Consider the following 27,756-nt stretch of genomic DNA (forward strand, 5'->3'; position numbering starts at 1 on the left):
CTGTTGTGGAGTATTGTGTGGCATTAAATCCTGATTACAGCAATTTTTTTCTTAATTTGTGTTTTTTGTCATTTGTGTTTTTTTTGTAGTTTTCTTCTAAAGACATACATGTGCTAAGCAATGGCGTATGTCCAAAAGCTTACATCAAGTCGGATTAAGAGCACGAAAATGATTTGCCAGCAATTTCAAAAGAGCCTCCTCACTTTTCAGTGGTTATTCTCCAGCTTACGATGCGGCCTTGACGATAAAGGCCCTGCCACATTCGCGCAGTCGCATCTGTCCGATGTGGAGCTGATGGTGCAGATGCTGATACGGAATTTGATTGGCTCACGCGACCAATGACGTCATCGGCTGACGGTACCATCGTGTGCAATAGACCTATCTTACCAGAGCTGGCGGATTTGAACTTCTGAGGTCAGACAGCCCCATCTTAATGTGACAAATATTAGCCAATGAGAAGCATGATGAGTACAAACTGTAATGTTGCGAGAATAATTACGTATTTCCAAACAAACTTTTTATTTGAGGGTTTATATCATTTCGTCTTGGACACCGTTTTTGTTGAATTTGTTTTCCGTTAATTTACTTTGAAAGTACGTACCTGAAATGTAAATAAAATGATAAAAGTACGTAGGCATGAAAATAACAGGTTTGACCCACATGTATGTTAAACTCTTGGTTAACTTTAAATTGATACACTAATACACATTTTCATCATCTCTATTTTCTACAAAGTTCTCGAGTAAAGACAAGATAAATAAGGCAGTGGGCATATCTATATAAATATACCAAGCTGCCCTCTATGTGTTATCACGTGAAACAGTGCAACAGTTGAGTGAATGCAGCACAGTGTGGTCAGATTGCAAGCAACAGGGCCAGTCGCTCCGACGGGACTCACCCCTCAGAGGTCCACCGCAGACCCACGGACCCGGGCTGGCTGCTCCTGGTGAACACCTCCACCTTGTCCGCGACCATGAAGCTGGAGTAGAAGCCGACCCCGAACTGCCCGATGATCGTGGACAATTCCTCGCCGCCAGCCTTGCCCTTCAGCTGCTCCAAGAACGCCTGCAGACAGCAACAGTCAGGGGCATACACAGGACGATGCCGAAATCCTAAAATATCTATCAAAAAAGCAAAAAACATTTTTCTATAAACCCTCTACCCCCCGAAATGAAATCCTGCATACCATCTTCAAAACGTCCACAATTTAGTTTTCGCTGGGTACGAGACAGTGATGAATCCAATGGTACTTGAAGGACTGAAGACTCACCTCCCCTACCCCTTTTATGTTTTTTTTGGAGAGACAGCACGGAAAAACATCAGAATAAAAGGGCTCACCCCCACTCTCCCAAATAAAAATTCCCTTTTGAAAAGCGGAAATCTTGCAGGTTCATCTAAAAAGCAGGCTGGATGCGATGATGCTGTTTTTTTGTTAATTCTACACTGTGTTCGAGAGAACACACATATTCCGGTCTTAAACAACATGCGCGTGATTTGACCAGTAGTTGCTGTTGTTTTTTTTACTGGTTTGGACTACCTTGGAGTGTTCCGTAACAGCTGTGGTTCCACTGTATACATGGCCAAAAAATAAATAAATAACACTATAAGTATTAGGATTTTAAACTTGTCATTTGACCAATCTGCAGCATTTACAGGGGGAGGGTGTGTGTGCCGATCATTTCCCAAATATCAGTGATTTTCTTTTTACGCATTCCCGTCCCCAACAAACTCTTTTGTCGGTCACGTGGAACATGATGATCACAGTGTTAGTCTTTCCCCACTCTCATTCATTCATTCTATATTCAGCTCCACCATAGATAAAGTACTAATTCAGAGTGGACACTCAATGCTCGATGCTATTGAATCTTCACTTGTTTTTTTTTCCCATTTGTAATTGCTCTACAAGCATGAATAAGTGGTTTTGGCATGCTTTTAAAATAGGACAGACATATTGCAAGTCAATAAATAGTTTAAATGTGTATCAAAACAGTATGGGAAAAATAGGGTTTTCTTTTCCATTACCATGTGGAGTCGCAGCCAGCCCTGAATTAATTTTTTTGGACTTTGATAGGTATACTTTAGCTGTCTTAATGATAGGTATACTTTTTAGCTGTCTTAATGATGTCACATCAGAGAACAGCATTTCAAAGTAGTATGATTTTCTATCCTTGTTGGTGTATTTTTCAAAGGTTCGACTAGGCATATTGAATGTAAAAAAAAAAAAAAAAAAAACCTGGCTCACTGCTCCATAAGAAGTGTCCACCCCTGAGCCAGGGGTCGCCACGTCTGCATGATTACACGGTAAGTGTGTGAAGCCTTTTTTTTTCCCCCTTCATTTAATTGTTGCATCATATTGTTCAGACTTCTAAAACTCTGGCTGAAATGTAGTGTTTCGAACTGTGTGCACAGTTCCAAATAACTATTTTTTAATGACGGAGCTTCTAATTCATCGTCTGACGTTATCAAGCACCGTTACCGCCGTGTTACGCGCGGAACAACATGGCGGCGGAGACGTTGAAAAGTGACTTCAACTACGTCACGGCATGCCGCCTCCTGACAGTTTCCTGAGCCCATCTCGCAATCTCGCTGCTCGAACAGGAAGGGGCGAAGGGACTCCCTCCCTCCCTCCCTCCCTCTTCCCTTCCCCCCCCCCCCTCGCGAGGGGCGATCAGTCAAGGTAGATGGGGGGAGGGGAACGGCCGGGATTGAAGACGCGGACAAATGACGGGGAGAGGCGTCGATACGAGAGGGCGACACGCACCCACCGACCATAGAGTAAGTAAACGGAGAGGCGCCACTCACATAGTAATGATCGTTCGCTTAAATTTGTAAACAAAAACCCTTGCGATCATATACCATTTCTTTGCAACTTGACAACGAAAAAAAATTACAGCCGAATGTAGTACAGGCCTACTTTCACTAAAAATTAACTTAAATTAATTTAAAACTATTTATAATTAGAATAGAAGTAATTTCTAGTAAGTACTGTAACTGCAACTTGGATTAACACAAATTAATAACAACTGGACATGTAATAAACTAAAGAGAACAAAACTTGTAATTTTTTTTTTCATGATGTTGGTGAAACATGGTATGATCCAATTTTTAAGGATTCAGTTCGTCCTATCTACTGTCACCCCCCTGCCCACCGGCCCCGCGCGGCTCGTCGCAAACAGGAGGGTTTAGCGCTCCCGTCACTGAAGGACTACGAATCACCACGGAAAATTGGATAGTCTGTAGGGGAACGGCGCGTACCACAACATAAGCCGTCCCGTTAAAGCTAATTTTTTTTCGGGTATTAAACCTGAAACGGGGGGGAAAACACTAACAATGCGTACGGGAACAGTGAAAAAAAAAAAAAAAAAAAAAAAAAAACTGATTACGATCAGAATGAAGCAAATGTATGTAAAGTCGGTTTACGGACGATAATTTTACGTGATAACGTCATAAGAAAACATTGATGAAAAATTGCATACTTTTTTTAATTTTCAAATATTATTTACAGTTTGTGCAAATTTAATTTAAATAATTTGTTTAAATATAATCACGAACAATTAGTTTATAAAAAGCCCGCCTTAACCTGTTTGATTATTATAGAAGATTTTCTCGCACGGTGGTTGGCCAGGTTCTTGCACGCTCGGCTCAGGCGGAACGTGACAATTTTTCGTGCGTGCAGCCGGCGCTCATCGATTTATAAGACGTTATCACGTCAAACAACCGCGCGCGGACTCTGAGGACCGCGATGCCAGAGTCGGACGCACAGCCGGGGGATGGGAAGCCTTCTTTTCACAGACGATGCAGCCAAACGCCCGATCGTGCATCTTCGGTTTTTTTTGGTTCATTGTAAATAAATATGGCGGTGTTGATAAAAGGATACTAATGGTCAATTAGGTTAGGTTAGCTACATTATAAATACTTTAAAACATCGTGGACGGTTGATTTGGTTAGGATAGCTACATTAATGATACGAAAAAAAAAACATGAACTTCGGGGAACTTCGGGTTTTACTCTCTCGTCTGTGAAATGAAGGCTTCCCCAATTTCACCACTCTCTTCACCACCTTCGATAAAAAGATTTTACAACTTCTTATAACACAGTAATTTGACTACAAAGTTGTAAGTTGTCAAGTTCCCGAAACTTCGCAACTGTTCTCATTGGAAATCTTTGTGTCAGTCAGTGCTATCGTCGTTGTGTTTTCCATTGTACTTGTTTATCTTCATCGCTGTGTTTATATGTTTGCTGCGCTGTCCAGGTTTGTTGTCTGCCTGCATTTAATCTGTCTCGTTGTTAACCCACTGTGTTTCGTCTGTGTTGTTGTATTTTTTTTTTCCATGACTAAGTTCTTTCAACGGAAGTCTTATGATGTATGATATTTTGTCCGTGCTGTCGTCGTTTGTGTTGTCCATAATACTTGTTTGGTTTTATCGTTGGTTCCGTTTGTCCGACATCAGCCGATTCAGTCTTGTTTTCTGTGAAATTTTTATCGTCATATTTTTATTAATTTTTATTTTAAGATTTTTTTCCCATGACAATTAGTGCAAAACTGCAATGGCATATGTCCAAAAAAAAACTGAATTGAATCAAGGTTCCCCATTGCATGAATCATTTAAAGAAAGTTGTAAGAGTTTAATTAAATTCAGTTATTCGGTAGGGCAAAAGTAAATACTAATGAATGAATTCCGCCCATACACTGCCAAATTTGAATTCGTGTCTTCGGCCTTTGAAATGCGCCGGTCGCAAACGGACAGCACTTATACGTATTTCGTCTCGGTCATCTTGGATTCCTAAACCAACCACATCGTTCGTTCTTACAGGAAACAAGCAAATATCACGAGTGTTCTTCTTCTTTGCTACCAAAGGACACAGCATGGGGGGAAAAAATGTTCGAGTTGACCAACGTATTTGGACCAGGGAGATTCGGACCATCGTCCACAACCACCGATGACGTCAGAGGGTCACGTGGACCAATCAGCGATCAGTGTCCGACGGATAAAAAAAATTAGGACGACACAATTTGCACACCGGGCTTTTATGGACACACTTGGAAAAAAATGTCAGCTGATGTGCGCATTGATACGTGGTGCCCCACACAAATAGCTTTGAATATATATACTGTATAGAAGTCGCCAGCCCAGGTTAAAATTTCTAATACGGTTTTGAGGTAGTTGGTTAATTCACCGCCGCAATCGCCACCATCTCTAGGGGCATCGACTTGTGGTGGTCCCTAGCGGACAAGTGTCCAACTCTTCAAACACCCCTTCCCCCTCCCGTTGAACGACCTTGAGATACAGTGATTGATAGATGGGGGTGCGGGGAATGACAGCGGGCGACAGGGCTGCGCTCTAACGTGTAAATAACAACTTAAGACGATACAGGGCATTACGGCAGCCGCACTGCAGCGGTGAAGTTCCCAAGCTGCTCATCATACGCTTCTGAAAGACGTAGAGTAAATCCTATCCACTCGGGACTCCTATACAGTATATATATATATTCAACGCAAATAGTTCCAGACGTGGCGGTTATTTCAAGATGGCGTCTCGGCGACCTTGCGCTGGTCCTCCGGTGTCGTTGCAAATGTCTCACTGCTGGAAACATTCACTCTAGGGTTTGTTACCCGTCCCGCTCGGCCCACCCTCGCAATCGCAGCCGCCCCATTCGTCAGCCGAGGGGTTGTTAGCAGCGGAGCCGGACTGCCCCCTGCCCCCCTGCCCCCTGGCGGGATGATCACGTCCAGCTCCGGGGGCCGACAAATGAAGGGATTGGCGTCAGTGCGCGCCCTCTCTCTGCGCTCTCTGCGTATACTGTCCGAGCCACACTTCTTGGCCCGACCACACATAGTGCATTCCACCTTAGGGATCGTCCATTAATCACGTGAGGCTCGAAAAAGGGGGGGGGGGGGGGGGGGGTTCGGAAAAATCACGAATTATCACAAGGGGGGAGGAGGGGTGTAGAGAGATATCACGTGTATTTATTTTTTTCACGCGATTTCTACTAAACCGAAAAGCGACGCGTGACCTTGACTCGCCGTAGCCTGGCAACAAAATCCCCGCCCGGCTCGGCTTTCCAGTCGCCAGTAAGACTGTGATTTTGGCGCCGAATATACATGCTGTGCTTAATTTTCCAGAATTAAATTAGAGTATACCTATATTTAAAGATAATATTCTGAAATTTTTAAAAATATTTCGTACCGAAAAAATACACGTGATTTGTTGGGGGGGGGGGGGGGGGGGGGGTAAGTCTACAACCTCACCACAAATCACTAGGGGGGAGGATGGGGGGTTAAAAATTTGCTAAAAAGACATCACGTGATTATTGGACGACCCCTTACCAGTGGCGTAGCAAGAGGGTGGCAAGGATGGCCCCTGCCAGGGGCGCTAGAGCAGGGGAGGGGGGGGCCGCCGCCGCCGCGACGGTTTCGCGTTACTGAACCCTCCCCCCCCTCTCTTTTAATCCAAGAGGGGGGCGCCAATTTCAATCCTGGCCAGGGGCGTCAGTCACCTTAGCTACGCCAACCGCACCTTACACGAGCATTTTGGATCGATCGGCTTCCTTCGCGAGTCACTTTCACAAAAAAAAAAAAAAAATGTCATTAACACTTGTCTTCCCAATGCAAGCACTACACACTTCAGTTAAATTTGTGACTTTAACCAACATGGCGCAGACCATTGAATTAAAATTTTAAAAAAAATTGTGAGTCAGTTCTCGCCAGAGATGTGTAACGTCTAACCTCGGTAACGAGCCAATTCACGTGTTCTCAAGTTCAAATACCTTTATAATAAAAAAAAAACTCGGACACGTAATTTAACGCAGAATTCTTTAAAATGGTACAAAGCGTGATAAACATACGAAAATTATGTTTTCAACTACGTTTCATATTTTCCGCGTCTGCTGCTAGAATTCGCTGCCGCTATCGAAATCATTTGATTAGCAGACCGAAATTTTTAAACTATATAATAAAATGGCTCCAATAAAATAGAAAAAAGACTGAAAAAAAATACTAAACCTCGGCTTTAGACCTTACTTTTGACAAGTTATATTATTAAAATACTGCCCATTTTGTTAATATTTCATTTACCCAGTAATTAATATGAAGTTACACTTTGGCTTTGTGAACTTTCTAACCTACAAACAGTGCGTGATTTCATCTTACCTTTGAGCCAGAACGAGCGATCGTACCAAGGTTGGCTATCAGTTCATCCTTGGACATACCAATGCCTGTATCCTGAAAGAAAAAAATAAAATAAATAAAGTAATCACTGTAACATAACCACATGTTAAATCAAGAGAAATAATTAAAATACAAAATTTTTTATACTTACGCTGTTTAAATAAATATCAGTACACAGGATACCCAAAAATATTTACATCTGCGTCTCCCAACCTCCAGAAAACAGTAATTAACTATGTACATAATGATGTTGCTACAAAACATATGTAGTTATTAATGTTAATATAGTTGATTAATTATAAATAATTTTATTTAATTTTTTTTGCAGTCGAAAAGACATTAAAGATAAATTTAATTAATGGAAAAAATGTAACTTGTTTAATTTAGATTTAAAACTAACCAACTTGGCAAAAAGAATACAGACTAATCAGATAAATTAGAAATCTAATGATAAAACATCAGAAATTAATACAAGATCACGAATTTTTTAAAAAAATGAAATTAAAGTTACAGTGATCTTTACAAAAAATATTATAGCTTACAAAAATTACACTTAAATGCTATTAGGATAAAAAATCTATATTGATAAAGGAAAGATACTGTCCGTCTAGTTTGCGTAGCACGGAGACAGTGAAGCATAGAGCCGTGACTTGCTGCGTGCGGATTCTCTCCGTTTTCACCTCAAAGAATTTTATTTTCTTTCGAAATTCGTCTAATTTAAAGTGAAACTTGTCTGCTGAGGGGGCAACAATTTTCGAGCGTTACGAAAATTACGGTCGCATGAGCGGAATAGTTAGGTACGTGGTGGGGGAAGGAACCGGAAGAGGAGGAGACGGCAAGGAAGATACGAATGACGCAGCATAATTGCACACTAGCATACTTGCATACTTGAATAATTGCGCGCGCTCACATAGTTTCCTATATTTCATGGATCTGCGACCTCAGCCAGAGAATTATGTTTCCTCTACCTAATAATATAATACGTGAGAAGTTACACTTCTGTCGCTATTGGACTCCACGCACTTTTTTTTTTTAAATTTATTATATTTACCAATTTACGAGCACGTTTTCCGGATGACCTGCAATGTCAACGAATTTGAAAGCTTTTAAAAACTGTTGAATCCAACATGGCGTCAACATGGCGTCTCTGGTTTGTATTTTATTCCGGTTATCTTAGTTGTTTCATAAGTCAGCTGAAGGCGCGGCAGTAGCATAGCCACGACGGGGTTAAACTGCCTTGGCGGAGCTGGTATCTTGATGACACCACGACTGCCTTAGCAGAGCTGGTATCCTGATGATAACACCACGACCGCCTTGGCGGAGCTGGTATCCTGATACAACGACTGCCTTGGCGAAGCTGGTATCCTGATAACACCACGACTGCCTTGGCGGAGCTGGTATCCTGATAACACCACGACTGCCCTGGCGGAGCTGGTATCCTGATAACACCACGACCGCCTTGGCGGAGCCTGATGACACCACGACTGCCTTGGCGGAGCTGGTAACCTGATGACACCACGACTGCCTTGGCGGAGCTGGTAACCTGATGACACCACGACCGCCTTGGCGGAGCTGGTAACCTGATGACACCACGACCGCCCTGGCGGAGCTGGTAACCTGATGACACCACGACCGCCCTGGCGGAGCTGGTATCCTGATAACACCACGACCGCCCTGGCGGAGCTGGTATCCTGATGACACCACGACAGCCCTGACGGAGCTGGTAACCTGATGACACCACGACAGCCTTGGCGGAGCTGGTAACCTGATGACACCACGACCGCCTTGGCGGAGCTGGTAACCTGATGACACCACGACCGCCCTGGCGGAGCTGGTAACCTGATGACACCACGACCGCCCTGGCGGAGCTGGTAACCTGATGACACCACGACCGCCCTGGCGGAGCTGGTATCCTGATAACACCACGACCGCCCTGGCGGAGCTGGTAACCTGATGACACCACGACTGCCCTGACGGAGCTGGTAACCTGATAACACCACGACTGCCCTGACGGAGCTGGTAACCTGATAACACCACGACCGCCTTGGCGGAGCTGGTAACCTGATAACACCACGACTGCCTTGGCGGAGCTGGTAACCTGATGACACCACGACCGCCCTGGCGGAGCTGGTAACCTGATGACACCACGACCGCCCTGGCGGAGCTGGTAACCTGATGACACCACGACCGCCTTGGCGGAGCTGGTAACCTGATAACACCACGACCGCCCTGGCGGAGCTGGTATCCTGATGACACCACGACTGCCTTGGCGGAGCTGGTATCCTGATGACACCACGACTGCCTTGGCGGAGCTGGTAACCTGATAACACCACGACCGCCTTGGCGGAGCTGGTATCCTGATGACACCACGACTGCCCTGGCGGGAGCCTGCATCGTTGAGCGGGAAGGACTCGCCTGGATGGTGAGTGTCCTGTGCTGCTTGTCCGTGGCGATGTGTATCTCCAGGGCCCCGCCGGTCGCCCCGGGGTCCTGCGACTGCCCTCCCTCCAGCCGCAGGTAGCGCAGCTTCTCCAGGGCGTCGCTCGCGTTCGAGATCAGCTCCCGTATGAACACCTGCACGGCAACACGTGACACTCACAGTGGCGTGGCCAGGATTTGTGTATGGGGGGGTGTTAAGAAGCATGCCCCCCCCCCCCCCCGTATTAAAGCGGTGGGTCCTCCTCCGGGAAAATTTGGATTTTAACGTGTAAAATAGTGCTATTTTAGCGGTTTTCGGTACTTAAAATTAAATATTGTAATGGTAAAAATTTTATTAAAATTAATATGAAATTTGCTTGAGTGATGAATAAGAAATTAATTTAAGATTTGGTGCTAAGGGGAGGGGGGTTTTTGAACCCCGAAGCCCCCCCCCCCCTCCCCTGGCTACGTCCCTGGACACACACATGTCCCTGTTCTCACACTGCGCCGACAGTAGACACCATCACGTTAACGTTTCATTTTTTGATACCATACAAAACTATTTTTTTTTTCACTAGGAAAATCTTTGGAAACTCGGTTGCCAAACGATAATACTCGTGAAACTTCAAGGCAGAGCTTTTTTAAATTTGCCAGAGGTACTAAGCTATGCATTGCAAATTTTACAACCGTGTTTCCAAGGACTATCCTTGTAATAGTACAAACAATTTTTTTTTACAGTGTATAAGGGGCGACGGAAGACTGCCATAATGGAAAACTACCATAATGATAGAATTTCGCCCGGCTTCTTCGAAAAAGGCGGGAAAGTACCATAACGGAAAACTGCCATAATTTCAAAGGGCGAGGCGGAATTCTAATATATGCAACGAGTACAACAGCACTGCTCTCGAAGTAACGTATAGAATACGTAGCTAGGTAGCGCTGTTAACCCCCCTAGCTGTTTCTTAGGTTAACTTAAAAGGCTGCCGATAGCACTTCTGGCGGTGATTTTATGTAATTCGTCATAAATCAACTTAACAGATCGCGCACTAGTAGAAACAATTGTTTCTAAAAACGGATTATAGGAAATAGCAATGTATACGAATAAACACGATCTTTAAATAAATATGGTAATTTTCCATTATGACACTATTCCTCCTGTTTTGATGGGGGCGACAGAATACTGCCATACTGGAAAACTACCATAATGAGAGAATTCCGGATAGTATGTATGGAGTATTTAATTTCATAGCGAAATTATTATATCTACTTAAGTTGTTAAACTGAAGGAAAGGTTCGAACATAGATTTAGTACTTAATTTAAAATTTTGACAACGCCTATTTGCAAACAGCTGTTCAAATAGCTTCCCAATATTAGCTGCGCGTATTAAGCACGGTAAAGCAAAAGAAAGCCAAAAGTAATATAAAAAAGTTAACTTTTCTGCGACTTTAAACCAAATAAATAAAAATGTTTGTACAATAACTTCATGCTTGTAAGCACACGCATATTTTAACTAAACACACTCTTTTAATATCTAACATCTATTTCAAAATAACTTTACCATCGACAGTGCAAGCTCTTACATATGTTTTTACTAGTCTATATAATTATTGTACAGCGGGATTGTAAGTTTGTTTGCAGGAAAGTAACTAAAAAATTGCTAGACTAGTTATACAAATTATATTTCACAATTATGAAATTACATAATTCATGCTGAACGAACAACATAAGAACACATAAATTTGTTCGTTTCCGAGGTTAGATGTTACTCCACGTGTTAATGATACACGAAACTACAGTAAACTCGTGTAATAACATCATGTCAGTGTTAAGAAGAAAGCAGGTATCCGCTCTACCGCTCTGGTTCTGGTGGTAGAGCGCCTGCCTTGTGACTTGTAGGACCCGGGTTCGCGCCCCGGCTCCTCCAAGGCGGATTGCCCAGATGAAATGGTGGCATTTTCTCTGGTAGGAATACAATCCCTTGTAACAAGTCAGGCTACCAAAAGAAACGGTGGGTGGAACAGAAAAAAACCTTCCAGGTGGCTTCCAAATGGGGAGCCCGTTTCTTTTCCTGGGCTCCCCATGCGGTGGCCATTCCGGGGGTTTCTCCGGGGGAACGGAGTTTTGCAAAAAAAAATAAAAAAATAAAAATATATATAATTAGTTTTGTAGCGTTTTAGTTTTTAGTAACTGTAGCATTATTATTATTATTATTATTCCAACATGTTATAAATAAAGTTCAAACAAAAATTTAAAACTTAAAAAAGTTTTCTTTTATACATACAATATTTGAATTAAGTGTGTATCAGTCAGTGCGTGGTTGTATACCGATGTTGTGTGTTCAACCATTTATCGGTATATATTTTCTGAATTATTATTGACAGCTAAATTTTAGTCACAAACTATTGACCCATATGGTACTTTTCCGCCTTTTTCGAAGAGATCAGGCGGAAGTCAGACATTATGGTAGTTTTCCAGTATGGCAATCTTCCGCGCCCCCGTGTATAATACTTATAACTTATACAGACAAAAATATGTATTATATGCATTAAAATAAACTAAAAATAATAGTACACTCAATTACTTTTTTTAGTTTTGACATCGTACAAGCTATAAAGTATGGCCTGTGATAAGTATAAAGCTATGCGGCATTAATTTGTTTTTTTTTTTTTTTTTAATGAGGGGAGGGGCTGACATTCAACACGAAGCCTGCTGTCAGAGGGTCATTATTCTCTAATGCGATCTCAAGATCATGTCATGTTTTAAAAATATCTGCATTACAATGTCATACCCGGGCCTCGAACTCAGAACCCCTCGCATCGTAAGCCGGTGTTGAATTTTCTTTACTTATTGTTTCTGATAGTGTGACAGTTTTATTGAAGTTGACAGATCGATAACAAATTTAAACGTTTACAAGTTTGCACCCATGCCTTACCCGGGACTCGAACCCAGAACCCTCCGCACCGTCCGTCAGTGAGCACCCGACTACGCTACGGACGTGTGTCGACAACTGTGACTCGGCGACACACCAGCGCTGGCACAAAGGTGTCGCTTGCCGGTGCAGTCGCTGCATTATCGCCTTTATAGTCCATCTGAATTGCAGTAGAGTAAATTGCACTCATTTTTGCCAGATTTACAGAATTAAAAATGTTATTTTAAACCATCGTAAATAATATTAAGTTTTGATTTTTTAAGTTTAATTTTTCCAAGAGTGTATAATTACAGTGGTAGTCATTCTGAAAAGAAAAAAAAATAATAATTCAATGCTAAATGCCTATCATTATTTCACAGAAAAAAACTATTTTTTGAGGTTGGTCACTATTAATAACTTGGCTTTCCATTACATTATGTGCTATGCTGAGGCGTTTGCCACACCCTGCCGTTTATTATTTTTCTGTATGTCTCATTTGTTATTTAATATTAGTAATTTAAAAAAAAAAATTTATATCCACAAAGTATTTGCGTCTTTACTCTTAATTGATTTTAGTGTCAGACCTAACAGATTTTGGTTTGTTGTGTTGGTACGGCTGTGTTGGCGCGCGCACGAAGCTACGGCGCATGCGCGTGTTTGTTTCCTGACCACGACGGTGGCGCTGCCATCGAGCCTGGTTCGAAGTGTTGTTGGCGAGCGATACTGCGCTCCGGTCAGTTTATGAGGCGTCGTTGGATGCAACCACCCTGTCCACCGCTGGAGATAGCAGCCACGCCAGTTTGGCTGTCCTGGACTTCACTACAGCGCAACCAAGCCTGACCAAGTTAGGCGCGGAACCTTTTACGTAGCCTAACTGACGGTAATCGGGCATTCTGGAACTATTATTTTTTTTTTAATTTGGTACGCATTTTGCCCTTCAAGAAGCGTTGGTGGCGTTACTGCGATGTATATTGTTTTGTACTCCTAATATCTTTAGTAATGCAAATACTGAATTTTCTTCTCATTGAAATTATGAGTCGGTTGAAACTTTTGTGACGCCGATACCCGTTGATGAGCCCGTACCCATTTAACCAGTAAGTGTCAGCGATGTGGCAAATTTTATGTGCCTTATTCTTTCGTACGCATCGTGACAGCAGACTGTGTGTGTGGAACTGCAGAGCGATTTCTATACCCCAGCCATCCTTAGCCAAAGCTGTTCAACTTTTGCGCTCTGGATTTTCCTTCTATGGAAGTTAGACATTTCCTGTAATTGTCAATGAACATAATGTGTGTTTACGCTGGCCATGATAGCGTTTTCTTCGACTGCTTTTCTAAAACAGTCATCCGATTGTGGTGACGACACGAGCTAAGTGGGTGTACACTATAGATTTTGTTTTTGACAGCCGCAACTCACGGCAAGTTGTACGTGTTTTGGTGAACTAATATGTGTCCTGGATTAAAACTGAACGTATTACGTCTTAGTGTCTACACACGCCGCACGTGAAAGGGTAGTCATAATTATTTTAAAACTCTTTCTGAAACTTGCAAATTAGAGCCTTACTGCGTATTCCACAGATAGAAATTTTCCCGGTCTAATGTTGGGTTAGTATTTTTTTTTTTAATGAAACTTCTTTTGGCGCGAAGAGAATAAAATTTCAAGGCCGAATTTTAAAGCAACATTCCTTGTTAAAAATTAGGTCCAAGACAGATTTGGATATTTCTTTTTTTTACCGGAGAAGTTTCATTATATTGTGTAACTTTTGGCGCTACATATCTAATGATTTTGGTTCTGCAAATCGAATGATTTGACAGTCGACGTAGCTGCTCCGGTAGCGAATTCTAGCGGCGGGTGCGGAACTACATGTAAATCTCATTCCGACATTTAATGATTGATAATGAATACTGGTCCATATAATTAAAAACATTTATTTATTGTGAATATTAGTGATATAAATTGTGTTTATAGCTTTTTATAGTGTACTTTCAAATATATTTACATAAGTGAAATCATGAGAAATAACATTAATTTATAGGAACAAATAATTTAGGATACCCTTAAAGATTAAAATGGACATTTCAATATATACGTTTTTTATTTTTGGAATATGGCACCAAATGTTGAAACAAATCCCAGTTTTCATTGCGCCATAAAATGATAAGTCCCCCTTCCAAGTCTCGCATTGGAGCTCTGATGAAGGTAAGGTGTCCAGGGTATAGATAAGTTGTGGAATGTGACGTGCAAGCCAATGTCGCATTTAGTTGCTCCTATGACGCTTGCAGTCCTCGGATCTAACAATAACTGTTCCCTCAGACAGAACACTAAACTATGTGTATTCCACAGGATGTGCCATTTTGGTTGTGGTTTTGTAGGGCTCCCTTTCAAATCACCCTGGTTCACGTGAATCACCATGGTTACGTAACCAGAGACATTTATGCAGGCCAAACCAGAAGGGTGGGGGGGAAGTTGGCACACTGCCCCAGGCCCCAGTTTGCAAAGGATTCCACAAGACTCCAGTATTGACAAAAAAAACTCGAGATTAATCAAAGCAAATCAATGACTACGCTACAGAACCATTCAATTACTCTGAGTAGACAACTTGAGGATATTCAAGAAATACAAATACACAACATTCCATGTGTTTTGAGAACATAGTTTAACAAATTTGACTACATTTTTTTCAAATTAAGGTTTGTTTGCCCTAGGCTCCATGGAATTACACAGTAAGTGTGATGTACCAAATACATCCTTAAAGACCCCACATCTTCTCTAAATAATTCCTACGGTACTCACAAATGTGTAAAGTTATTTCACTTATCTCCCTTCATACCCCTTGCCCTGCAGAACTTTGAGCCAACTGTTCATATTCAACACCAGAGGACAAGTGACATTGACTCATTTTCATCTTCTGTTCATGTACCACCATTAACTTGCGAACAAAACTGTCACGTAGTTGTTCACGTAAGAACTATTTAATATACTATGTTATCTACAATCTAATATTGTATGGGGGAAAAAAAAACACATTTCAGACAATAATGGACAGCAAATTTTCAAATGTCCAGCAAATTGACATTATTTATCACACACTTTAACATTACCACACACAAAGCTTTAAGACTTTTATCATTATTGAAAACATAATCACTGAAAACACAGTAACTGTCAATGTGACTAACTACAAACTTTAGAAAATAACACAATTGTTTCACCGGAAGTCCCACGAGAGACGTTGTTTACATAAGGGCTGTGCCAATTCAGAACTTTGCACTTGGAGACAATACTACAGTAGATGCTAGTTTCACCGGGAGTCCCATGAGAGACGTTTACATAACGGCTGTGCCAATTCAGGACTTTGCACTTGGAGACAATACTACAGTAGATGTACTAACACATAGAGCGTGACCCAGCACTGCTCCGCGACAGTCAAACACTAGCTACCAGCAGTCTGGTGTAGCAGAGTGGATGGGTTGGTTGTGGTATGTCTACCAGTTTGGCTTCGGCGATTAGTGCAGTGCTTTCTGTTGGTGAGTTCGATGCTGCGATTACAGATTTGAGAAACAGGAACAGCACAGCAGACTTAGCATTCGCAAAGATGGTCAATATGTTAGTGGCGTATGGCCAGACAAAAAGAAATTGCAGCAGCGGTGGTGCACTTTGACCAAGGGCACTTTCACAACAGACGTGTACCGAATAGGAAGACGTTCGTATGGCTTGACCAGCGACAGCCTAAGACTGGGAATTTCTTGTCATGAAGGGTGATGCACACCAAATTTCAGCAGAGTCACTGATATGTGATCTTGCATCCTCTCAGCCAGTGGAGTGGTTCCCTGAAGCCCGTCAAATTCAAATTTGCAAGCTACTGTTGGCGCCCGTGACTTTGCGGGATTTCATTTCCGAACATCTGTTCCTTAACCAAAGCTGCTTGTTGTGGCATTTCCAACCACCCCTTAATTTTATGCCCTGCAATTTGTTAACATCCTGTAAGTAGATATATTACCGAATTTGATACCTAAACAAAATAATTTATTTAAATTCAAACCTTCCGTAATACCGCCACCTGGCCTTTTTCTGCAAAACTGCAGGATGTCATTTAGAAACTGCTAAGATTAACGTGTAAATTTAGTTCAGGAAAAATATTTTTAGCAAGATGTTAATATCAAAATGATAGTAGAAAAACTCACATTTAGTCACCAAAATACTAAGTATTTTTTTAGTGTGAAAACAATAGCTAAAACAGGTTTTTTTTATAGTAGTTTTTAGGATAGTAAATTGTCGACTGAAATCTTAGAAGCATTTGGTGAACATGTCATAAATTGATACGATTACTGTTTAGTTTGTTTTTTTGGGCTGATGTAAGGCAGATCCAAAGGCACCACCGGCACACACATTAGGTGCCTATATGCCTCTCCTTACGTGGCAGTAAGCGAGCAGACAACAGTGTGTGCAGTCTTTTGTTGCATGCTGCATACATTTGTGAGACTGGGCGATGCCACAATAATTATATTTGTTGGAACGAGTGCTACAAAGTAAGTAATGCACTTCGGGTGATTTTACAGACATTAAGTTAGATAAATTTTAAGATCAGCAATGAGAATAAGCTCACTTAGGCCATGTCAAAGGGCTTTACAGAAATGTTTACCAAAAGCCAAGTACCTTTCGATGTTATACATGGATTGCAAAATTTCTTCAATTATTTCTTATAAAAGATGCATTTCACGGCACAACTTCGCACAAGGATGGGAGTTTCAATTAATACGTATGTGTAGCACGTACTCACCTCTTTGTCGGAGTACAGAGACTTGGCGACTATGTCCAGTAGCATGCGTGTCTCCGCTTGGAATTCATGCTTGGCACTTTCTCCTGGAAAAGGAACACAGTTTAGCAGACAATGTACCGTCACGTGCCCAAACTGACATTGCAGTTGGGTCTGTATCTGTGTGCCGATTATGTTGAACTTTCGATGAGTCACCAATTGAGTCATTACAATTTTAATAAGGCATTTAAGAAATGTGATAATTTTCCTAAGCTAGCTGCCAATTGTACTTTTCACCACACAATGTAAAAAAATTTCATTCAAATACAACTATTAGTGATTTTTCTCAAAAGTGGAATTCAAAAAAACCTCCAGATTAGCATTAAAAGTGATGAGCACCAACTTACTTCAGAATTACCTAACATTCGTGAGGTTCAATTCATAGGGTAGAGAATGCAAATTTTAGGGGAAAAGCAAAAACTAACATTTGATACAAAATTTTTGAACTGCCATAAATTTTTTCAAAGACTTTTTACACCATTATTATGTTTTAGTACTGTGTTTTTTTCATCACTTCTGCTTTGTTTTTAACAACGCTTTTGGTCAATTTATTTTTACAGTTTTCTGGTGTGCCTACACATTATTTTACAAACTTTACTGAAATGATTGCCAGATATTTGTTTTCGAAAAATGGCTAGACTGGTGGAATGGCAATACAATTATTATTTGTGTATTGTCAAGGTTTTGTTTACTATATTTATTTGTGCAAGCTCAGAAATGTGTTAACGCACAGTGATTTTTCAAACTAAATATTAAAATTATACCAAACATGTTGATTTAATAAAAACCTGAAAGCATTGATGACTGTCATATGTTTGCCAAGTACCTAATACCAAGGAAAATGTTTTGTTTGTGTGCTGGGTAAACCACAAGTTCACATTAAAACATTAAAATACATCACACATACTCTTATATACTAAGATGGCCGACCTGACTTTGCAATGTGATTAGCATGCATTGTTTAATAAAACAGCTCAAGAGATTATAATATATTTTTTTTTACATAAAAATCATACTGCACAGTTTCCAATACTTTAGATTACATATATGAAATACCTCACATACTGCAAACATAATTTTGCAACCTTCAAATATATCAGCCAATAATGTAATGTCTCCACAGCTACAAGATACGGAACTAGGGAAACTTACAAAAATTGGGAAATGTAAAAGGTAAAGACTTAGAAGGCAGATGCAACTTGGAATTTATGCAGCAGATTACTGGCAAGTAAGACCAGCACAAGCATTCAACCAGTTAAGGGACGGATTACTTGAAAAACTTCATAAATATATTACTGTGAACTAACCAAATAAACAGGTGACTGAACTGAAAACCTAGACTTCCTAATGGTCAAATCGTAGCGTCACAGCCTAACACTTCCACATTTCCGCAAGGCAGACTTCGCCAAGGGCCAGTTGAGATTTCTTGGGGTACTCGCGTTACCTCCACCATTACATCCATCTTTCACCGCTGTTTTGAAGTTGACAGGATGTTTAACACTAATTTATTCATTCATTCATTTATTCTACAGCTCCACAGTTCTACGCAGCTCTACGCGAAACTGTACGGCAGTTCAGTGCCTGAAGTGTAGACACTGGGGCCTTTGAAACAAGAACTGGTTTTCCATTCCTAATGTTTCTAAGCTTCAGTTCAACAAGCAAAAATAATTCTATGCATGCAAGCTACCTTAGGTATTAAATATACTGTGCACATGTATTACAACACACTAGGCTAGTGCTAGTGAGACCAAGGTCAGCTGGGTACTTCAAGCCTTAAAAGGCTTGGGTAGTATACTGAAACACTTACAGGGAACCTTTTTATATGGCTGAATGCGCATTACTGCAAAATTTCAATTTGTAAATTATAATTTTTCAATGCTATTGATAGAGGTGTGACTTCACTATATATTGCTCAGTTGTGTATACCACCGTTCTATCACAAACCACACTACTAAGACTATCTAAGTTGCAAGTTGTCCAGGTGGATTTTTAATTTTTTTTGTATTAGGTCCTCACTATTTGAATATCTGCCACCCTGGCACTAGATTGTACATGGTACATCTCAGTGGGGGATCCAGGATTTTGGTTTGGGAGGGGCTTGACCCAGCTGAGGCTAGGCTTTATCGAGGCAAACACTAAAACAATAGTGGACCCAGATGCTTTTGGAGGGGGCTCGAGCCCCTTAGCCCCCCCTCTGGATCTGCTACTGGTACATCTCAAATACAAGCCAAAACTGTGGGTGCATATACAGAACATTAGAATATGTATGAATTACAATAACATATGTCTGTAAATACTTTGTTCATCGCTAGAGCCGTTTCTGTGTAGAATGAGAATCATTGGATTCCTGTCATATGGAATGCCACAGTAGCAAGGTATGGTGAAGTGATTTGTGTATTGTGCACATGTATCGCTGGCATTTACACACAACAGGGATCCACTGTACAGTGGAAAGTCTTTAATCTGGCACGTGATGTTGCCAGATTATTGAACTTTGGTATGGTTTTTTAAACGGGAATACCAGGAGTGAAATACTTCAAATATCAAATATAACCCCTTAGAAAACAGGAAAACATGGTACCGAAATGGAAACCGACAGTAAAAATAAACTCAGGAGTTAAATGAAAATGTGCAGCATAGTTATGCGACATGGTGCTCAAGGTAAACAGCCGAAACCCACCCCATAAAAACCCTGAACGCAAGTGGCTTGCTCGGTGCCGGATTACAGAACATGCTAAACCATAGAATAGACTAGTTCGGGAAGCCCTCATCTAGAAAATTAAAATATATATATATATAAAAAATAAAAAAAAAGTGCCCAAAACAAAATTTTTATTTTATTTTTATTTTATTATATTTTTATTTTATTTTATTTTTAATTTTCGATGGTTTTGCTAATTTATGTTTAGAAATGTTGAAATTCATTTTGACAATAATTCATACTTGAGTAGTTTTATAAGCCAACTATCAAATTCTGGTGAAATTATGAGGAATTAAAAATTTTTAAAATATTTTCTAAAACTCATTTGAAAGCAAAAAAAATTACTGACCAGAGTTTTCAATCATATGCTTATAACAATTAAGTACTTCCTCATCCTATTATTTTCTGTATGTTTTACAGAAAAAAGGGGAAAAAAAAAGATAAAACTCGAAAAGGTGTGGCATGGGGCCCCTGCTAGGTGCGTGGCCCTGGGCACTTGAACGGCTTGCTCTGCTTGGTGACGACACTAGTGAAAAACAGAAGCACGTAAGGAACTATGTTAACAGACCTTTTCCCCTCCTCCATTATGTCCCGAGTATGCACCCACAGTTTCAAAAGTGTATTCCAGATGCGTCATATGTAGGGACCGGAAAACTTTGCGGATTCAATGACCTCTAGGATAGCCTCCATTATCCTCTGCATTTCTCAAAGTAAACACGCGTGTTCATTGGGTACTAAATTGTGAGGCGTCTCCATTGGGTAGCTTCTTTGGTCGATAGTCTCTCATTGGCCCAGAGAGCTCCAGTTAAACTGCGAGCCAATAGCAGAACCAGCATAATTGTACACATGTTTGAATTTCAGCCTATCACGAAATGAATCCGCAAATTTTTCCGGTCTCTAGTCATGTGCAAAAGCAACAGCCTCGATCGCTGGTGCGTCCTACGAAATGGGAACCCACCGGTGGCCTTCTCGGAATCTCGGATGATGTTGTGGTAGCGACCGTCGGAGTCCGAGGCAGCCGCGTGCTGTGTGCTGAGGACGCGGATCTGCCCCCTGCCGGCTGGAACAAGGGCACATCCGCACGTGCGCACTCTCGAGAACTGCGTGGAATCAGTTGCTGACGGAAACAAAATACTGCGATGCCGGAGAGCTCCTCGCGAGCCGGCATTTTCACGCAGGAGCAGACTTGCGCTCCGAAGCAAAGCTTCACTTCTCTTTGGATCCCGTGGGTAAAATGGAATGACTATATTTGACAAGAGGATGGATGAAGCATTAATTCTGACTTTTTTTTTGAAAGTGACTGTACCAAACCTCTCTCCTGCCGTCACCAAAATATAAATAAAAAATTTTCTAAGTTGACTTTCTAACCCAGGAATTAAGTATTATCTTTTCGTTAAAGCTTGTATAAAACATTAAAAAACGGTATGAATCAATCAAGTGTACACATATATCAATATCCACAACACAAATTAAAAACTTGATCAATAGTATTTACATTCTAACTAACATTCTCAACCAAATATCATAGCAGTTAAAAAATTGTATTTGTAAACAAATGTAGCACAAATTCTACTTTTTAAATTCATGTAACATAAATAATATTATACTGCAACACACATTAAAAAAAACTTTTATGCCTAAACATTAGTTTAAAACAATGGCTTTTCAAGATGCTTTAAAAGTTAAAAGTCCATTGATTACCACATAGGCCCTACATACCTCTAATTTAATTTGTTAATATTTTTTTTAATGCCTTGGTTAGACATAAAAGTAAAACAGATGAACTCCCTTTTAATTCTGTGCGTTGTAAAAATACTATCCCTCATGTCTCGCCAATCAGTTTTTAGCGAAAAAATCAGGTAGGTAATTATGATGGACAGTAAGAGGTAGATGCTTGATTGTTTGGGTACACATAAAATAAAATTTTAATTTCCCAAACTCTCATTTTAAAAATTACTTTAAAAAAAATCTCATCACTAAGATACAAGATACAAACAAGTTAATTATACAAACATCAGCTTTTAAAAACAGTAAATATGTGTAAAAATGTAATGTCAAATTTGGTTTATAAATAACGCACAATTTACTGTCACTTGGTGAGTTTTGTATATAATGATGTACACATTGATTCTGTTACCAGGCAATGTGCAATATTATGTGTCTCAATGAAGATTTTAGCTTTGGAGATCGTACATAATTTTAATAATAATATTTTTATGTCAATTGTTATTTTTGAACACTGCAAAATACAAGTTTATGTAATACGTATATCAATTTGTGTCTTCATTTGAGCTCTGAAGTCATTAACTTTTTTTCTTTAAAAATGTATTATTTTACATTTTTTTGTACTTTTGTACCTACTGAGTGTAATTTATTTTTACTTTAGAACTTTAAACATCAGATAAAAAACCATAACTTTTTTATAATGACTTTTCAAGACATCAGAAATATGAAAAGAAAAAAAAAAGAAAAAAAATGATTTTCAAGGGTCTACGATTTTAAATTTTTGGACTGCCCATTAAAATGAGAGGCATTCCACATCAGCCTAAACTCTTCAGTCAACCCCCCCCCCCCCCCCCCTCACAAAAGACACATGAAGCTTGGTCCATTACTGGGGATGTTACCTTAATGTTAAAAATTTGAGAAATTGCTGAGACTTATACCATATTATTCATAAATAATAATTAAACTAACCAAATTTATAGATAGTTAACTTTGCAAAGGTTAGTTGTATAAGGAACACAAGTTTTGTAGTAAGTACAAAAGATCTAAATATTACCACCCAAACATGGAAAGGCTAAAATCAGGAAATATTTTTGATTGAAAAAGTGACAGCTATGACAAATCATGTTTAATAATTTTTTTTTAAATATGTATAGGTACCAACAATTGAAAAATGCTTGAATGTATAAAATTGTTTTCTAAATTTTTGTTTACATTTACATTTTAGAAGCATATTTTTAATGGTCATTATGAAACCTGCATGTTCAAATTCGTAATTTCAATCCACCTACGCTTAGTTCTCCCGAGCTGAAATAAAATGTACCACATGGGTGCAGAAGTAGTTACATCCATCTGTAGAAGGATTTGGTCGAGTACTAACTCCGGTACCTAAGAAGAATGCCAAACTATACTGTTCAATTAAGAAGTTATACAGTCCACGTGAACAAACCCATTTATTTCTTGTATTATTATAACCTTAATGAAGGTGATGTAGGTTATGGAAGCATGGTTTCCGAGATTTGATTTCTTCCCACTAGCAAGTTTCTCGAAATGTAGGTCAAAAGAAATTAAAACGTGCTAGTTTGTGGAAAATCATGGACAAGCAAATTTATAAAGCTCATTAATATTATTTCTGGAATTATATTTTATGATTTGAGTGATTCTTTGCAAGTTTTATTGAATAAGCAAAATTGTTGAGTTCAACTTAGCTGACTTGATGTAAGTTTTTGGACATACGCCATTGCTACGAACTTTTTCTGTTGAAGAAAAACTAATAAAATAAATAAATAAAAATACTCAAAAAAAGACAAAAAACATTTTCAGCCAGCAGAGCATTGAATTAAAAAATATGTGGATCCCTTTGATAAAGAGAGAAACATCCCTGCAGCACAAAACAATAGCCAATACTCAACCCACCATAACCAATCCGCTTTAACTACATGGTGCACAGCCAATGGGGAGACAGCTCGTCTGTCATTGGCTGAGCAAGATGTAGCCCTTTCTCTGATAAATACCCTCATTTTCCAGCCCATTCCTGTTTCGGAATATTTTGTGGTGTTCATATCCTTGTTGACAACAGCAATTGTTTGCTTAGTTTTGTGTGTTTTTTGTCTTTTTTTGAGTATTTTTATTTATTTATTTTATTAGTTTTTCTTCAACAGAAAAAGTTCTTAGCAATGGCGTATGTCCAAAAACTTACATCAAGTCATGCACTCCCATTGCACAAATCTTTTAAAGATAACTTCAACTTAGCTACAAGACAAAACCATCAATGTAAAGTAATTCTGAAGGAAAATCACTCTTTTCTGAAAAGAAAAAGTTTCCTTTTTACTTCCAGACATGTTTTACAATCATTCTACAGGAGAGTGTTGTGATAGGTACTTCAAGTAGTTTACCAGTTGTTTACAATTGTAACCACTGGTATGGTTAGGTAACATATTAAAAAAACAGTAAATTTATTTGACTGATTGCTTAAGCCAAGGCTGCATTCACAATATCACACAAACAGCATGAAAATAGCACGGTTCCACATTCTCAGCAGAGAATTGGAAGCTACATCCCCACAGAACACAGAATTTTGAAAAATTCAAATGTTTTTTTTTTCCTTATTTATTTATTTTATAATTTTCATTTTCAAATGTTTGAATTTTGTCATCCATTGTTACATGAAGCTGTTGATTACCTAAATTACAGCATTTGATTCTGCAATTTAGTTTTGAACGACTAGGAATGATCAACTACAAAGATTTTCCTCAGATAAATAACTTGTTTCAATTATTTTCAAGTGTTATCTTTGAACTGATATCAAAACAACTGCTAGCTACTCTGTACTGTTGACGTAGTGTTTATATATGACATATTGTATGCTGATTGATCACGCACAGCACTGAGAAAAGTTAGCAGTTTGACAACTTTCTGTGTGCTGTTTTCCTGTGCGTGAGCTATTTTGCCAATGTAGCAGCTGCAATCTGTTTGTGTACATTGAACTTCAGGCGTGTATGCTATGTGTGTGCTGTTGCGAATGTAGCCCAGGCTTTATGATTTACCAATAAAAAATGTAGTTAACTTAACCTAACTAACCATCTTTACAAATCTACAGTATTTTTAATGTAGCAACAGTTTTCAAAATTTAGAATTACATATAATATAGGTAACCTTACCTAATCAACCGTTCACGCAATTTTTAATGTAAAGATATTAATTTTTTTTTACAAAATACATTGGAAGCTAAATACTGTTTAAATTGGTAAAGTACTCGTAAATTACTTGAAGTATCACAACGCCCTCTTTCAACTGTAAAACATGTTGGGAAGTAAATTAATCTTATTTGGAATTTTTATAATATTTGATAGAAAAGTTATCTTTCAGAATAACCGTTCATTCAAACTCATCCTATAACAAACCACATAAGGCCAAAATATTATTTTAAATTTTTAAATATGTTTGTACGCTTTCGGGATGTAAATCCTAGTATATTTTAGGTTAACTTCGTAACCGAAAAACTAGTTAGCGTAAAAAGAAGTAACATAATAGTTTGAAAATAAAAACATAATTTTAAAATGAGCGGACACTTTATTTATTTGCAAATAATAATAATACTAGTAATACATTAAGTTACTAATCGACATACCGGCTCGAAGGTCGTTATTTTAGTTCCACGTTTGTAAATGTATTGAGTACTTACTTGATGTAATTTGATCATGAAGACGTAATATTTGTTTTATTTGGCCAGGTACGAGGCTTCTTTTCTTTACTAATAAATTTCCTAGCCTGACCAGACGATCAAACCTCATGGAGGCGGCCATTTTAAGTCACGTGATGTGTAGTTGAATATTTTATCGCTAGATGTCAGACAAGTTGAAAATATTGCAATGATGGCGAGAATGCGTCACAGAGGAGAAGGCTGACGAAAGGAGCTGTCTTTGTACCTTTTGAAAGCTTGTGTGTGCTCGTGTTGTGCACGCGCCGGCCTGCCGTGGGATGTGTGGAGACTGAAAAAAAAATGGAAAGTTGTGCGAGACCAAAGTGATTTTTGTTCTGGAGCAGTTGCAGAGAGGCACGCAGCGCCCGCAGTCCGTCAGAGAAATTTTACGTGAAGAACATTTGTGTGTGCAGGAACTCGATTGACCATGGGGATTATTTTGCAGGTTACGGTTCATTGTAGCAGCGCGTAAACAGTGTAGGACGGTATCGGCGCGTAGGCAGAAAATCTCTCTGGAACTACCTGTTGTGCCAAGTGATTGCGGATCAGCGGAGAAGAAAAAGGCCTGAACTGGTTTCAGCTGTGTTGACGTTCGGAGGTAAGATAAAAAAAAACTGTAGCCGTTATTAAAACTGCACTGCCCTTGCTGGCTTGTTTTCCGACTGCAGGAATGTGATAGTTTCAAGGTGACTGTTTCCGCCGCCAGCCCGGGAGTATTTTTGTCGCCGTGTGACATGTGTGGACACGACTGGCTAACATGTGGGTTTGTTGTGGCCTGAGTGACGTAGCGCGTAACGTCATCGCCGTGACGTACGCGCGCTGCGCGGAGGGGGGAGGGCTGTGACAGTTGATCCTGGCGTGAGGGCAGCGCGTGTGTGTGTCCCGTGTTTGTCACCCCCTGTCCGCACTGGCCTACCCGCTGAGCGTGTGCGTGTGCGAAGCTGGCATCGTGGATCACGGGGGCGGGGGCTGCGTGGACGGAGGCCTCCTCCCCCGCAAGCCGGCGGGCCCCCTGGCCCCCGGGGGCGGGGGGGCCACGCCGCCCCAGCAGCTCGGCGGCGGCATGGGCGAAGTGCTGCCGCCCAAGAGACAGGCCGTGGTGGAGCGACTGCGGCGCCGCATCGAGAACTACCGCCGGCGCCAGAGCGACTGCATACCGCGCTTCGACCAGTCGTTCAACGGCCTGTGCGAGCAGAACGTGCAGGAGACCCTGGTGCTGAAGCAGCGCTTCCTGGAGTCGAAGGCGAAGCGCGCGGCCAAGAAGACGGACAAGAAGCAAGACGGCGCGGGTCTGCTGCATAACAACATGCACGTGGTGAGTGCCCCCGTCTTCCGTCTTCCGCGCGCGCCATTCAGTATACGCATGCAGCTGATACTTTGTTAATTAAATACAGGGCCGGTGCAAGGTAAATTGTCGCCCTAGGCGAAAAAACCTTAAAGCCCCCCCCCCCCCCCCCCCCGTTCGGACACCCCAAAAAAAATTTTCCTTGCCTCAAAATACATCATGTAAGCCTAAGATTTTGTCAACAATCAAATGTACGCAGGCTTGTGTTTTTTTTTACTTTTTTACTTATTACAAATCATAAACAGGTCACCGTGGACTTTAAATAATTACTTATATCAATATAAACATTCCGAACTGTTACAAAAATCCATTTTCATCTAGTTTCAATAATCGTTAAAACATATGATATCAGCTGTTATGTGTCGTGATGCGCCGCCCCCAGCTACCTGGTGCCCCGGGCGGTTGCCTAGTTCGCCTGTATAAACGCGCCAGCCCTGAAAATGACGTTACCAAAAATACGTGCCTATTGGCACGTGGCATTGTGTACAACAGCCGGCATTGCCCCAGTGCGCAGACAACAAGAATCAGTCTTCATCCATTTTCAGTCTATAGAGTTCCATCCCGTGTTCCAGTCGGTACGCTGTTGCTTGACTGCTAAATCTCACGGCCGTGGGTTCGAGTCCCTCCTTGGGCATGGGTGTTGTCAGAAAAGAGGTTGTAAGGCGCTCCCCGCCTACCAACATTTCCGACTAAAACTGGAATAATGGGCGGGGGACTTTGATAATCTCTAAACTAAAGTCTACGGTTTCTTGTTGTAGCTTTCACTCTTCTCAAGACAGTGTACTATAAAACATTAAGAATCAAATACCTAGTAGTCAATAAAACAAAAATCTATTTTATAAATAGTTACATTTTAAAAATAAATAATAACTATTTTTTTCCTGTATGTTTTCAAAGTATTTTCATGTTGAAACTAGGGCAGATATAATTTTTTGAAAATTGCATTTAGTAGATTTCCAATTTTATGAAACAAAAA

The 27,756-nt window shown here is 40.3% G+C and overlaps 2 protein-coding genes across 5 annotated transcripts in view; one reads left to right on the forward strand and one right to left on the reverse strand.

Moving 5' to 3' along the window:
- The window catches only part of LOC134536979 (heat shock protein 75 kDa, mitochondrial), a 44,566-nt gene extending 18,851 nt beyond the window's left edge, over positions 1 to 25,715 (reverse strand). The window contains exons 1-6 of one of the 2 annotated variants that reach the window (XM_063377101.1): positions 25,418 to 25,715; positions 20,969 to 21,070; positions 17,274 to 17,356; positions 9,584 to 9,742; positions 7,151 to 7,222; positions 899 to 1,065 (exon numbers count right to left, since the gene is read on the reverse strand). In XM_063377101.1, the coding sequence (XP_063233171.1) occupies positions 899 to 1,065; positions 7,151 to 7,222; positions 9,584 to 9,742; positions 17,274 to 17,356; positions 20,969 to 21,070; positions 25,418 to 25,538 (704 nt within the window). In that variant the 5' untranslated portion in view covers positions 25,539 to 25,715. The remainder of the gene's footprint in view (positions 1 to 898; positions 1,066 to 7,150; positions 7,223 to 9,583; positions 9,743 to 17,273; positions 17,357 to 20,968; positions 21,071 to 25,417) is intronic. The other variant, XM_063377100.1, reaches the window with a different exon arrangement.
- LOC134536978 (neurogenic protein mastermind-like) overlaps positions 25,617 to 27,756 on the forward strand; it is a 192,338-nt gene continuing 190,198 nt past the window's right edge. For all 3 annotated transcript variants that reach the window (XM_063377096.1, XM_063377097.1, XM_063377098.1), the window contains exon 1: positions 25,617 to 26,750. In XM_063377096.1, coding sequence (XP_063233166.1) covers positions 26,499 to 26,750 — 252 coding nt within the window. In that variant the 5' untranslated portion in view covers positions 25,617 to 26,498. The remainder of the gene's footprint in view (positions 26,751 to 27,756) is intronic.

Source organism: Bacillus rossius, chromosome 11, assembly GCF_032445375.1.
Source record: "Bacillus rossius redtenbacheri isolate Brsri chromosome 11, Brsri_v3, whole genome shotgun sequence".
NCBI lineage: Eukaryota > Metazoa > Arthropoda > Insecta > Phasmatodea > Bacillidae > Bacillus > Bacillus rossius.